Source organism: Nelumbo nucifera, chromosome 7 (assembly GCF_055504915.1).
Source record: "Nelumbo nucifera cultivar China Antique chromosome 7, China Antique-T2T, whole genome shotgun sequence".
NCBI lineage: Eukaryota > Viridiplantae > Streptophyta > Magnoliopsida > Proteales > Nelumbonaceae > Nelumbo > Nelumbo nucifera.
In genome coordinates this window covers 35,735,483-35,750,894 of record NC_142655.1, presented here as the reverse complement: position 1 = coordinate 35,750,894, position 15,412 = coordinate 35,735,483, and the positions used below count along the sequence as shown (strand labels likewise).

General features: G+C 34.2%; 1 protein-coding gene across 3 annotated transcripts in view; it reads left to right on the top strand.

Annotated features, from left to right (window-relative positions):
• The first annotated feature begins 10,529 nt into the window (after positions 1-10,529).
• Positions 10,530-15,412, top strand: part of EDA7 (embryo sac development arrest 7) — a 48,632-nt gene continuing 43,749 nt past the window's right edge. The window contains exons 1-5 of one of the 3 annotated variants that reach the window (XM_010260356.3): positions 10,530-10,661; positions 10,784-10,932; positions 11,734-11,832; positions 11,960-12,051; positions 14,267-14,367. In XM_010260356.3, the coding sequence (XP_010258658.1) occupies positions 10,806-10,932; positions 11,734-11,832; positions 11,960-12,051; positions 14,267-14,367 (419 nt within the window). In that variant the 5' untranslated portion in view covers positions 10,530-10,661; positions 10,784-10,805. The other 2 variants (XM_010260355.3, XM_088891590.1) reach the window with 2 other exon arrangements.

Sequence of the window (15,412 nt, the reverse complement as noted above, 5' to 3'; positions counted from 1 at the left end):
CCCAAACTTTTTACTTGACCCTAGTTCAAATTGGACCTGTAGAGACTATTGAATCATCTATATTATTAGTTTTTCTTAAAGGTTAAAAAAATCAATGACCAACTTAGCAACCTGGTCCAAATATTCACCTTACATGGCTTATTGGATATCGGCCTCCCATGAAAAGCTTGAAGCCACTATCCTTAGGCCTGCCAATGATACCTAAAAATCTGAGACTCAATCCAATTATCTTGAATTCAGATGATATGTTTATGTAATCAGATTGAATTCGGATGTTATAATCTACATCCGATTTATCTCATCCCATTTGATAAAAAATCCGAATTCAATTATGTTACAATGTTATATTGATTTTAATATTTAATTTTATATAGTTATATTATGTATGAATTTTTGTATAATAAACTCAATATGTCATATTTTAATATTTAATTTCATATTTACATTAATTTATTATATTTAAAAGTTGAAAAGTAATTAATTTTTTATGTTTTGCTATTTTAAAAAAGTAAAGTAGATCCAATTAAATCCTGACCAGATATGTGTCCACCATGATTCGGATTCAAATCTGAAGTCTTCAAATCCAATTGGCTTTCGGATTGGAATCAAATACAAATTTTGAGTAATTGGATTATTCGGATTTTGCTGAATTTGATCTAATTATAGCCCTAACTATCCTTTATTTTTATAAATAGACAATGAATAAATTATGTAGATTGCTTCATATCAGCTGAATAAACTCTTTTTTATGTTTTTTTGGTATTCGCTGCTATACACCACTAAACCTCCCCTTGTCCCCTTTTCTCCCCTAAGTGTTGGTTGAGGGATTTGATTCCACGTCCGCCGTGCCAAACATATCTTCCAATGTTTTTGAATTGTCGTTGACTCGGATGGTCAAACCATTTAGACCGGGAACTATCTAGGCAACCGGTTCTGTTTTATCCCAAACCCGATCTCTGGCCAAAAACCGTTGAATTAGTCAACGACCCATTGATCTGGGAGGTCAATCCAGCAACCCATTTGACCCAATCAACGGTTTTGACTGTTTCTTATTTTAATTATTTATAATCATTTTTAATTTTTTTTGTCAAAACGAGTTGTCCATTCAGACAAGACAGTTGAACCATCGACCTAAAAACCAATGGGCAGAATGGTTCCGGTTCTGGGTCATTTGTTAAAACATTGATATCTTCAACTCAACCCACCCATGTGCTTGACAACATGAAACAACAATCATTTGACTAAAATGCAATGAACAAGATATAAACCAAAAAAATGTATAATGTGGGAAGGATCCGATTTTTTATCTCTCCATGTTTTCCCCAGCATGTCGCATTTTTACCCAGCATCTCTCTCCCTCTTCTCTTCCAATGCACCTGGGTTCAGTTATGTTTTCAATTTCTCACTCTATTCGTATCTCTCTATCTCTCTCCTTTCTCCTCTGTATGTATTTTGTTATACATCCGCACCAGCACCATCATCACACGGGACGCCAAAGGAATGCAGTAGAAGCTTGATTAACATGGACATCATTTCACGGTATCAACAGAAGCACTATTGCATTGAGGGAGAATGGATTGGTTCTTGTCGAGATTATTTCGAAAAGGCTTTGAGTGGGGATCCAGATTGGTTAGATGAGGCTTTCAATGGGGATCTAAATCATCCAGCTAAATTGTCTACCCCAAAGGTATAGTGAATGAACACATTGATTTTGGTATTTGTATTGGGGGTGCTAACGTCTTTTTGAGTGTAAACATATGTTAAACGTCAAACCAAATTTGTCCTACCAACTAGCCGTTAAGTTTCATCTCCAAAATAAGAAATCAACCCTCTCTCCATATCCAAAGTTTTTAAATTTTCACCGAACCCTTCCCAAACTCATCTCTCTCTCTCTGATTTGAATTTGTGATCCCATCTCTCTTTCTCTCTTTTATTTGCAGCTATGATCCCATCTCTCTCTGGAGGAAACTAGGAACCAAAGAACAAATCTACACAACTATCAGGCTGTGATAAGAGAAATACCAACCTTGATTTTGTTAACCGTATTATCACAACTTCACAATGACATGTTATATTGTTTTTTTCTTTCTTTCTATTATTAAATATAAAAATTAAAATTGAAAACAGTCATGTAATCAATTTTGCATAGAGGTTGATGAATGCATTTGGTAGAAATACATAAATGTGAAGTACTTTTAAGTATCTTCCTTCTTAATCTAAAAATATAAGATATAATAGTTGCTCTAATGTAATAATAAAATCACAATTGTCCACTTCGCAATAAGGATTCAACAACTCCATGCTATCTTTTTTTTCACATTGCTCATTAAGTAGCATCTTTGGATTCATATATAGTTGAAAAACCAGTTTGTAATCCTTTTCTATTGAAATTGTAAAGAGGTTTTGTGGTACTTTATTATTTTATGTTTCAGTCGATTCTAGAATACTATGATTAGACCTATTCATGGGTTGGATAGCCTAATGGGTTGGCCCGATCTAAGTCAGGCTTGGACAAGATATCAGGCCCGTGGGCTTGGGTTCAGACCCAAAACATCAGGCCTACCCTTTTTTCCGGGCTGGGCTCGAGCTTTCTTAAAAAAGCCTGACCCGAGCCCAAGCTCGAACCCGACTTGATATTGTATTTATATAACAAAAATGTATCTTATATAATAAATATATATAATATTTTTTCTTTATTATTCTTATCTTTTTTTCAAGTAATAGTGAGATCTTTCATTATTTTTTAAGTTTTAAGGTCTTTTAATATAAAGAAACAGTTTTTTATTGAATAAAAAAAGAAATTTTTTTTCCAATTTTCAGCCCGAGTTCGGGCATGGGCTTTGGGCTTTATATAAGGGTCGAGGTCAGGCTCAAGACATAGGCCCGTTGGTCAGGCAGGGCTCGGGCTCGAGCTCGGGCCTGAGTATATTCTGTTAATACAGAGACAATCCCAACTTGGACTGGCCCAACTCATGAACAAGTCTAACTATGATATTTGCCTCTTTGGGCATTTTTCATATCATTCTTGGTTATGACTAAGCAATATATGAACATTCCTTATGGACAATATTGATTGTTTTTATGCTAAGTAATTAGATATCCGACAATATGACTTTGGTTGGTTGAAAGGCAAAAATATAAGTTATGAGTGATCGTTGAAGTCTCACAAAACATAAAGTTCATAAAACATATGTTTCATTACCATGCATGCCACACAAATACGAGGAGCACCATTAGGAAAGACAAATTAGGTAACTAGAATGCTACTGGAAGAGAGGAATCTGAGCCACATGGTAGCCTTAAATGATGAATATTTTCTTCTATCCTCTTATCATTTAATTTTCTCATTGATTTGACAATTTCATTTAGAACTTGCTTCCCCATAGTCAAGAACCAGGATATGACAATTCAGTACTAGCACAAGTGCTTTTTTTTCGTCCATTCTTATTGAAGAGGGTATAAACTCCTAATTAATAGGATATCGGATTAGATTATTTTTCTCAAAGGAATTTTGTTTTGTTTAAACTCTAACAGAAGAAGCTTCTGAAACTATGATTGTGTATAAGGATATTTCTTTTGAAAGTCACAATGAATAGTTAATCAAACAATCTCTTGGGCTATTAAAAGGACTGACCTAAGCTAATGAAACTTTCTGAGGATTTCTGAATTAGGGTAGTACATGGGTATTTTTGTAGACCTCAAGGCCAAGCTTAGTTGAATCCAAAGATGGTGATACTGAATTCCCTATGCATGTATATAAGGGCTCCTACTATCTTGAGGAAGCATCAAATTTATGCACCCTTGATCATTTAATTGATATTAGTAAGCTTGTAGACTTCTAGATTATATAAAAACATAGTTCATGTTTAAGATCCAAACCATTAAGCAGTTCAATCAATTGAAATAAATTAGTAAATCATTAAAACATACTGTCAACAACATAGAGGGTGGACCTGGCTCACGTTGTTGTATCCTTTTTCTCTTTTCCTGGCTCATGTTAAAATCTAGACTCTAGAATATAAGAAAAGTCAAAATTGTTGACACTAAAAAATTTCAGTGAATCCAACCTACTTTGAGTACATATACCAAACCTATTAAATGAAGTGGTTCATCCAAAAAAAAAAAAAATGAATGAGGTAATATACCATGTGAAGTTTCTGCATATGTCACAAATTTCACAAAATTTTTGTTTTGTTCCTGTAATTTAGGTACTATTTGGATAAGCTTTTACTTTAAGATTTGGTTATGAAAAACAAAATTGAACCGAAATGACTTCCATTTTAACAAAAAACAATATGCAGTGGAAAAAAACAATATGAGTTTGTTGATGTAGCAGTTGTTTCTCATTTTGAAAAGTTGGAAAAATCTATACTGCTAGAAAGAGGGGGGTCTTATTTGCTCCAATCCAGTTGAAAAAATTTTCCGACCAGCTCTCATTTAATCATGTTAACTTATGCTTTATGACCATCATGCCATTGACCTGCTAAAGAAATGTAAAGGGAATAAGAGCCATTAATTTATTAGACTAAAGAGTTGCTAGGCAAAGATAATAGCCAAAATGCCCATAAAACAGTCTAGTAATTCAAAGAGCAGATTGTGTGTAAACCTTAAATTTAATGTCCAAACTACTAAAATGGTTCAATTTTATTTGTGGTTCTTTAAACACTAGATAAAATGTTTGAGATGCCATAGTGAAAAAAGACAAAATGTCTATATGTTGAACAATATACACCAGTTCTCTAAAAGGTATCAAGTCATCTTTCATACTTTAGCCTGATCCTATCTATGTATTTGCACAAAATAAGTGATTTTAGAATTGCATTGGGTTGGGTTGAACCGATATCTAGTCTATTGATAGAGGATATGATTTGGGTGGTCAATGGACCATGCTTGGGTTGGACACAATTTGAATTAAAACCAAATTGTACAAATTGGAAAGTCCAATAAGATAGTGGATTGGACCAATCCAGGTTGAACAATCCAATAAGACAATGGATTGAACCAGTCCAATCCAATCCAATCTTGGTTGGATTGTCCAATAAGACAGTGGATTGGTCGGGCCGAGTTTGGGCTCGGGCTTGGGTATATTTTGTTAATACAAAGACAAGCCCGACCCATGAACAGGTCTAACTATGATATTTGCCTATTTGGCCATTTTTCATATCATTCTTGGTTCTAACTCAGCAATGCATATGCACATTCCTTATAGAAGCCAACCTTTGCATATTTCGTGGTGCTTATTGGCATTGAATTGGATATTTTGATTTAAAAATTAATTCCAATTAATTTATTTGTTTTATTTTTTGTAAAGGATTTATTGAGGTGAGAAAGTGTCAAATAAGGCATAGGTTGTATAGACAATATTTGTTCATGTGCAATGGAAGTTAATGCTTCAGTAGATGGTTATTCAAATGATGGAGTATCTATGAGGAGATGGATTCAATTGACAGAAGAAGACATAATGGGCATGGAATTTGAAGATGTGGATGCTGCATGGGAGTTTTACAATTTATATGCAAGGGAGATTGGATTTAGTATTCGAAAAGGTGAGACTCAACCAATTGTTGGAACTCATTTAAGAAGTTATCAAGTTCAAATAGCAACCACATATACTAAGAGTTCTATAAAGAACTCAAGAAGGATGGAAGTCATGTTTAGTTTCATATTCCAAGGCATGGTGAACAACAAAGCACCTGTACTGTTTCTGAATTTTTACAGCCAGAACTTGCATGGACGGTTTTATACGATGGCATCAAGAAAAAGGCAACATGTTCTTTGAAGGAATAATAGGATTTCCATGTAGGCATATGATTTATGTTTTTAAGGTAAACCAACTCAGAGATATTCCTCCAAGTTGTATTAAGAAAAGGTGAACCAAAAATGCTACACCCCGAAGTTGCATATACGATTCGTTATGCTGAGCTTACAAACATGTGCAATCATTTATGTTACTTAGGATCTAAGTCATTAAAAGGATTCCAACAAGTTTTGGGTGTCATAGGGGGAGCTTAGAAAATACACAAAGTTATTCAATTTTAAATATTCGAACAAGTGACACAATCACTGAACCTTGTCAATCTAGGAATTTTACCAGGGAACATATTCCTAATCCTATCATAGTTAAGACAAAAGGTCATCCTGGTAGCAAGAGGGCAAAGCCAAGTGGTCAAGAAAATATGGATTCTGTGGCCAAACAGGGCATACAAAGTGTACATGTGCAATTCGGATATCTCAAAATCATGGTGAATATACTTGTAAATTTATTCTTAAATTATAATTTTTGTCTATATCTCTCTATGTAGGTGATGGGCCAAGGCATATTCCATCCAGTAACCAATGTAAGCATAGTAATGATGAAGAAAGAGTGGAAGCAATTGTTTGAAATTTTGTAGAAAGAGATTTCAATACAGAATTTTTGCAAAGACAAACAACTTAGGGTTTATTTTGTTTGCCTTTATTATATTGAAGTTACAAATATGCACCTGCTACTATGGTTTTTATAAATTATGGTTTATTTTAGTGTTCAATTTATGGTTATGTGAGTGTCATGAGGAAAGAATATTGGATTATGATAGTACTCTCCTTGACTAAATCTCTTTTCCTATTTAAAGGCATTGATTTTTATTATTGTATTCTTTCTTCCAATATGATATACAGTTGTAGTTGATGTTAGGGTTTCGTATAGAGTGAGTTATCCATCCAAATTCCAATATGATATACAATTCTGATCCTATGAGGCTATGATTGGACTTTTCTAACCAAAATTGTATGATTAGATTCCTCTCCATTTCAAATCTATCATTACAATCGCCTCATGTGTTGCATAGTTTGATCTATCCGAAAAAAAAAAGCTACATTGCTTTATTGTGATTCTGCTATTTTTACTGTGGGTTCTGCTGCTGTTGATAAATTAGAATGTTACTGTTTTGTTGTTTATATCTAGGTATGAGCAAGTTGTACAAAAAATTCTTCACCTAGAAATGCATTTATGCAGCCCCTTAGTGTTGATTAAAATACAAATTAAAGCACTCTACATGAATGCCCATTTTCTTTTTTTTTTTTTTTTTTTAATTTTGTTCATTTGCTCATACAAGAATATGCATCATGTGGTGTATATTATGTTCTATCAAAGCTGTAGGGGTGCAAGTAAAGTACCCATCTTGAAGAGTTAGCCTAGAGATTTTAAGTTGTGATGAACAGGATATTGTTCCTTAATCTCCTCATTCTTGATCAAGAGTATCTACTATTTACATTGTATCCATCTAAGTTGTGTACTTCCTTTTCATCTCCTCTACTTCACCAACTGTATCTAACCAATGTCTTTTCCAGTTTCTAGCCTGTTTCCTTACACTCTGGTCAACTTTACAAACTGATCTTTTACGTGGTAGCTATTATTCACTATTTACTGGTTCAAAATTCAAATGAAACATAGGCACACCAACCATGGAAATTATTGAGAGTTCATGTTTGGCATGCTCTCTCCATTATGCCACCTTATTATTCCCAATCCAATTCCAATGCTTCTATCAACTGAAATCTTAACTAGAGCTGTAAATTGGGTCGTGTCACCCGTGGTCTGACACAACCCGACATGAATTTGGCATGGCTCGGCACGGCCAGACATGATCGAGTGGGCTATTTTGGACCTGGGGTTTAGGTCCACGGGCCGGGTCAGCACGGCATGACCGAGCAGGCCATGCCACCTACGGCTCGCGTGCCGGCATGCCCAGCCAGTGGCCTAGCCCAACCCAACCCATATATATTATTTATATATATATATATATAATGTATTATATAAATTATAATTATATAATAATATATATTATATATTATATTAATAAAATAAATAATGTTTTCAATTTTATTATACTAATTTATTTAATTATTGTATATATAAGCAATTGTATACATTAAAATTCATATAAAATTAAAATTTCAAGTTTTTTTTTTCAATTTTTTAAATAAATAGCTTTGACCCGGTCCACGGCTTGACTTGGCCCACGGACTAATCCAGCCCATGGTACGACACAGTATGGCACGGGCCTACACGGGCTTGGGCCATGGGTCGTGCTAGGCCAACCCCCCAAGTTATCCTAGGGGAAGGTGACATGGCCCAGGATGGCCTGCACTTTGTGCGGGCTGCCTGCAAACCATGCTATGCCGGCCCAACAATACCCGTTTTACACCTCTAATCCTAACATCTTTCCCCTATTTTCCTCTTCTCTCCCAAACCTAGAACTAAACGCATCTCCCCTGGCTCTTCTCTCTCTCATGCACACCCTTTCTCCTCTCTTCATAGTTAATTAATAGAACATAGAAGTTTGGCAGCCCTAATTGATTTTTAAATCTTGAAATGGAAAGTACTTCATGACCTAGGTTTTGCACTATGTCTAATAGAAATGGTAGTTGTTTTCGCAAGATATTTTCATGCATTCATTTTCTATTTCCAGTTCCCTCAACAGCTCCGCTTATATCACCCTCAAATAATTTGTGGGGTAATCACATGACCATCGGTGATGATAGAGAGTTGCAACATTTCTTTTGGTGCCTACCAAGGCATGCAGCATGTGTGTGGCTTTCGGTTTGAAAGGTTGGATTGATGAGCAAATAATACAAATCACCAAACAAAAGAGAGACTTTTAGTGGATGTTAGGAGAGAAAGAAGGGAGACTTGCATGCATTTTTGTGGGTTTCAATATACAATTGATGCATTTAAGCTACTCTTTAAAAAAAAAAATGTTTAGGAGATTAATAAAATGGTTTGGTTTACATTTAAGCAATAAACCCGGCCAGGCTCCACAGATACATTAAGGCCATGTTTGGTTCACTACTATGGGCCTCATTCTCTTAATTCTTGCTCATTCTAGGCAAGAATAAATAGCATTAGAGTGTTTGGTTACAAAATTCTTGCCAATGACCACATTATTTTTAGAATGAAAAATCAACCCATAGCACAAAAATTGGTTAGCCTGCAGCATGAAAAATAAGCATGCCCCATCTTGCTCATTTCATTATTTGAGGAAACTCTACTTATAAAACTGTTGTCGTAGATGTTTACTTTTGCAAAAGCACTTTTATAAAAGTATTTTTATGAAAATACTTTTATAAAAGTACTTTTACGAAAACACTTTTATAAAACTACATTTACATGAAAGTACTTTTATGAAAACAATTTTATGAAAGTACTTTTACATAAAAGAACTTTTATGGAAGTACTTTTACAAAAGCACTTTTACGAAAGTACTTTTATGAAAGCACTTTTACAGAAATACTTTTATGAAAGCACTTTTGTGGAAGTACTTTTACGAAAGTACTTTTGTGGAAGTACTTTTATAAAAGTACTTTACTAAAACACTTTTGTTTAGGTTGTGGTGCACTTCCAATCACATTGAAACACGTTAGCTATGGATGACACCTAATTTCGCATGTGCAAATGTTTTAAACAGTAAGCTTCGCCCCGTTATTTCCTATTTTCTCCATTTTTTAAATTTAAAAAATTAAAAGTGAGAAGAAACACTCGCTTTGGCAAGTCTTACTAGGTAGATTTTTTGATAGCCCAATAGACAAGAAGACAATGTTGAGCTTTTGGGGTCTTGTTTTTAAATATGAAGACAGATATTTTAAACGGTAAGCTTTGCCCCATTATTTCCTATTTTCTTCATTTTTTAAAATTTAAAAAATTAAAAGTGAGAAGAAACACACACTTTGGCAAGTCATTCTAGGTAGATTTTTTGATAGCCCAATAGACAAGAAGACAATGCTGAGCTTTTGGGGTCTTGTATTTAAATATGAAGACAAATATTTTAAATGATAATCTTTGCCCCATTATTTCTTATTTTCTCCATTTTTTAAATTTAAAAAATTAAAAGTGAGAAGAAACACTCACTTTGGCAACTCATTCTAGGTAGATTTTTTGACAGCTCAATAGAGAAGAAGACAATGTTGAGCTTTTGGGGTCTTGTTTTTAAATACGAAGGTGCAAATATTTTAAACGATAAGCTTCACCCTATTATTTCTTATTTTCTCTATTTTTTAAATTTAAAAAATTAAAAGTGAGAAGAAACACTCACTTTGGCAAGTCATTCTAGGTAGATTTTTTGACAGCCCAATAGACAAGAAGACAATGTTGAGCTTTTGGGGTCTTGTTTCTAAATATGAAGACATATTTTAAACGGTAAGCTTCGCCTGTTGTTTCTTATTTTCTCTAATTTTAAAATTTTTTGATAGAACAAAAAGTTAGAGTGCAAGACGAAGACTTTCCGGGAGGTCACTCATACATCTTAGTACTACTCTCACTCAAGCACACTTTAGCAAGTCTTTCTAAGTAGACTTTTTGACAGCCCAATAGAGACAGTGTTGAGCTTTTGGGGTCTTGTTTTTAAATGGGATGGGATGTTAAAAACAGCCGCAAAGCCAAAAACTTCGTTTGGAGTTTTCTTATTTTCGTCTTTTTTGGTCATTCTACGCGTTCGTCTTTACATCTTTCGGTCTATGCGATATAAAAGGAAAAGACCAATTTTTGGCAGACCAAAAGACGCGCCAAACACGTATCGGAGGAGAGATCCGATAAATCCATAAAAGCGAAAAAACGCTCCTATTAATTTTCTAATTCTTCCGTTCATAGGGCGGCACTCTACTGAAACCCCCATCTCTCTTTGCAGGCAAGTAGCTTCCTTTTCTCCTTTCTTTCTCTTCCTTGTTCTCTCTATGGTATGCCTCAGTTAAGCTTTTCCAGTCTGTTTTAAAGATTAGCTTTGATTGGGTCTGTTTGGATTCAGCCCAGTTCGTTGAGGAGTTAGTTAAACATGGCTTCCAAGGGAGGCAGCCTTAAGTCGACCTCCATTAATGGCGTAAAGATGTATTCTGTATCGGGCGGAAGCTCTGTGCCTGATTGGAAGAAAAAGAGGCTGAAAAATATTCGGAAAGATAAAGGTTGGTTCCCTTTCCCTTGTCCTGTCCTCTTTTTTTGTTTGTTGGTTTTACGAGAATGTATCCGTAGTGGGCAATCCATTTAATAATTCTATTAGGTGTTCTGAATGTAATCTTATGCTATTCGAATACGACCACTCAATGAGCACCGACAATACGAAATTCTGAAAAACTCCAAAAATCCCCCTTTTAAAATAGGAAAGGAAATAAAAGGAAGGTTTAGGTTTAGTATGACCTTAGATAGAGCAGAATGGAAGAACAAGGTTCGTGCTGCCGAACCACTTTGGTGGGATAAGGCAGATGTCGATGATAATGAAGGAAATTTAGTAAATAGACTACATTATGTGTTGTGCTTACTATTTTAAACAGATTCTGCCTTGGAGGTGTAATTGGTTTTGCAAAATTTATGAAATTACATGATTTGGTTTCTTGTCTGAGCACTTAACCCACGTGTTTCTATAAGGTGGATGAATTACAAAGCATGCTGTTAACTGCGATTTGATATTTTATTCTAGCCTATATTTTTATATATTTTTGATAATTTCTAGCCTATATTTTTATTGCATTCTTACATGTACATACAACACTTGATAATCACATGCGTTATGAAGGGTGTATTTTCTTATCCAATATAATGGATTCCATGGCTCTTAATTAAATCTATGAACTAAGAAAAGGCAAAATGTAATTGCAATTGTAGACACCTCTCCTCTTATGTTCTTTTAATTGAATAGTTATATTTCCCGATCAATCAATGATGTCTTTTAAGTAACTTTGCATATTTTTTGCTGTTTTCATAATTAGACTACAGACGGAGGGTTGATTTGATCCAGGATCTGGGGTTTGAAACTGCAACAACCAAGATCAAGGTGACTCCTGACGGAGAATTTCTTATAGCATCTGGTAATTAAAGGTTCATACTATGTTTGCATACTTTTTGGTTGTTGTTGTATCTACAGAGTTGTTATATGTTATGCTTGTACGGTTCATTGACTTCATGCTAATTATTCAGGTTTTTTTTGATATCCAGGTATCTATCCTCCACAAGTTAAAGTATTTGAGCTAAGGGAATTGTCGTTGAAGTTTGAAAGGCACTTGATTTCCGAGATAATAGATTTCCAGGTGCTTACATTTACCATTTGGTCTGAAATGCCAATTATTTTTCAATTTTTAAGAACAACCAAGACAGGTTTATTGATAATGCATAATGACTATCTATTATTTCCTCATTTAGACCCTTCCAGTGAAGCTATAGGAAATGAATCTGACATGGTAAATCTTGCTTGCCATTACATCAAATGGCAAATTGTGTGGATGAGAAAGGAGGATGGAGGCTTGGGTTTGGGTAGGATTATTATGCTTAGGAATTCCTCTCTTGGGAAGGTGGCTATGGAGATTACCAAGTTTGATAGGTTGTGGCATAAGGTTATTATTAGCATTCATGGTTTAATGAATAATGGTTGGATGCTAACTTAATGCTAGAGCAACCCTTGCATCATTCTTGAAATGTATTCACTTCCTTTCTTCCTTCTTCATAATTCATTAGAATTGATGCTGCTTCTGGAAATAGAACTAAATTGTGTGAAGATTCCTAGTGGAGGATTTACTGTCAAAAGGATTAATTCCCTTCTATCCATCCATCTTTACAAATAAAAGCAAATTCATTTCTCAGTAGTTTTGTCTATCATTGAGTCTTGTATGCTTTTGGAATTTTCTATGATAGTAGAATTTAGGCCACAACTCTTCTGGTTTGTTCTTTTGTGTTCGTATTTTAAAGCTTTAGTCAGATTCTGCCCATTTCCTGTGAATGCTGTTTTGTTCTTTTATGTTCGTTTTTTAAAGCTTTAGTCAGATCCTGCCCATTTCCTGTGACTGTTTTGTGTGGTCCAATGTGTATATCTTTCTGTTTGGACACTATACACATGATGACATGAAGATTAACACTTTTGAAAATCTTTAAAAGAAAAGATCCTATTGGCAAACTGTGGCTAACTCCTTACCCCCTAGGTATCCAACTTGTTATGAACTATGCTGCTCAATCTAATCAAGATGAATTTTGATGTCTACATTCTTGCTAACCCAGGGGAACAAGGATTAGGTTTAGAAACCTTGAAGGACATATCTTGGCAGTGTTCTCTGGTCCCATTGGATAATAGTGATTACCCAAGAGCAGGACTCAACATGGATTATGGCTGGATAGTGGAAGTCTAAGCTTCAGGAATTTAATAGTGGAAGGAGATTTTCATGTAGTAGTTACAAAGGATATTGGGGGTTCATGGCAGTAAAAAAAATCCAAGATATAAAAAAGATGGATAGGGAGATGGAAATCAAATATAGTTGGACACCAAGATCAGCCAATTGTATGGCTTATGCATTTGCAATTGTAGTTTTAGCTTCATATTCCAAGTTGGATAGAAAATCCAAAACATTCAATTGTAGTTTTAGCCAATTGTATTTGATTTCCATCTCCCTATCCAATTGAATGTATGTGCATTTGCAATTGTAGTAGTTACAAAGGATATTGGGGGTTCATGGCAGTAAAAAAAATCCGAGATATAAAAAAGATGGATAGGGAGATGGAAATCAAATATTGTTGGACACCAAGATCAGCCAATTGTATGGCTTATGCATTTGCAATTGTAGTTTTAGCTTCATATTCCAAGTTGGATAGAAAATCCAAAACATTCAATTGTAGTTTTAGCCAATTGTATTTGATTTCCATCTCCCTATCCAATTGAATGTATGTGCATTTGCAATTGTAGTAGTTACAAAGGATATTGGGGGTTCATGGCAGTAAAAAAAACCCGAGATATAAAAAAGATGGATAGGGAGATGGAAATCAAATATAGTTGGACACCAAGATCAGCCAATTGTATAGCCATACATTCAATTGAATGTATATGCATTTGCAATTGTAGTTTTAGCTTCAATTTCCTCTCAAAACATGGCAAATCATCATATTTAAAAGATAAAAGTATTTTAAATATACATTTTCAATATTTTGAAAATTAATTACTAATATAATAGGTATTTAATAGAGCAATTTCATATCAATTAGCAACTAAAGAAGGCTATAATTTTATATGATAAAATTTAAGATAGAAAGTAAAAGAGGGAAAAAAACCAAGGATGGAGATGCTGTTTTATTTAATGTCAGAGAGAGGGGGGAGGGGGAGGGAGTACATGTTTTTGGGGGCTGTTTTTCTTTGTGTGGGTATTTCTTATCACCTCTTTTGTATTCCCTATCCTTCAACTTAATAATTTTTTTTTATTTAATACCAAAAAAAATTCAATGGTAGAAGTGACACATTATTTTCACTTTTTTCTGCTCAAGTAGATACTGTCTGATGATTATTCAAAGATTGCATTCCTGTGTGCTGATCGTTCTGTCTGCCTGCATGCAAAATATGGAAGCCACTACAGCTTACGGATTCCAAGGTTTTTTTCATCCTTTTTCAGAATATAGTATTAATATTTCTGTTCTTGTATTAGAAGTTATTTTGTTTGCTACCTTTTTTTTTGTGTCTCTTGAATAATCATGGATGTTTCAATATAAATTTTCTTTAACCAAATTTAGTATCGCTATCTTCTCTTAATACCATCTAGTGGTTGGTATCTAAGGGATATGATGTTAAGGATTATTTCTGCAAGGAGTCTAATTCTTTTGATGACTCCTAAAATATGTTACAAAAAAAGCTTGATATTTAGTATCAAGGTACTGATAACCTTTGTTTTGCTTCTGAAAAAGCCTCAGAATAGTCAGTCTTCCAATTACCGAATAGCACTGTTTCATCAACTCATAATGTAATGAAAGAATTGAGGAGTAATACTGATTCTAAGACTGATTAAGGGTAAATATTATTATAAAAAGTTCTTCTCTCAGAAACTAGCGAGGCTTTAAAAAAATATCTTGATATGGTATTAGCATCGTCTGACCTCAGCCTCTTTCTTCATCCTTGTTAGTGATTTTGCAACTGGCTTTCTTTAGAATGTACAAGGGAATCAGGGTCAAGTATGGGTCAATCATTTCTCACCTTCAATATGTGGACTATTCTTTGGTATTTTAGAAGCTTCTTATGATCAAGTGTAAAAGTTAGGTTTATTATCCATTTATGGCATTTGAAGATTGAAGTATTATCTCCTACCATTCTTCTGGTTGCATCGAAAAAATAAAGGTTCAACTTTTTACTATTATTTTTATTTCAAGCTGAGGTGTCTATGGTGCTTACATTGTTTTAAGTTTAATTATTTAGTGTTAATTAAGTTCTGCACGTTAAAATCTATATTTCTGTTGACAGAACATCATAAGGATATTCCTGAGAGTTAGGAGAAAATATGATAATATGCCAATAAGTGAAAAGCTTGCGATGTAAAACTTGCTGAAACTGAGAGTTGGTGTGATACTGAGATGTGCTAAATAACATATTTATTAAAAATAAACAGAACTGTATGTACAAGTACAGTCTCTCAAGGAGATAAATCA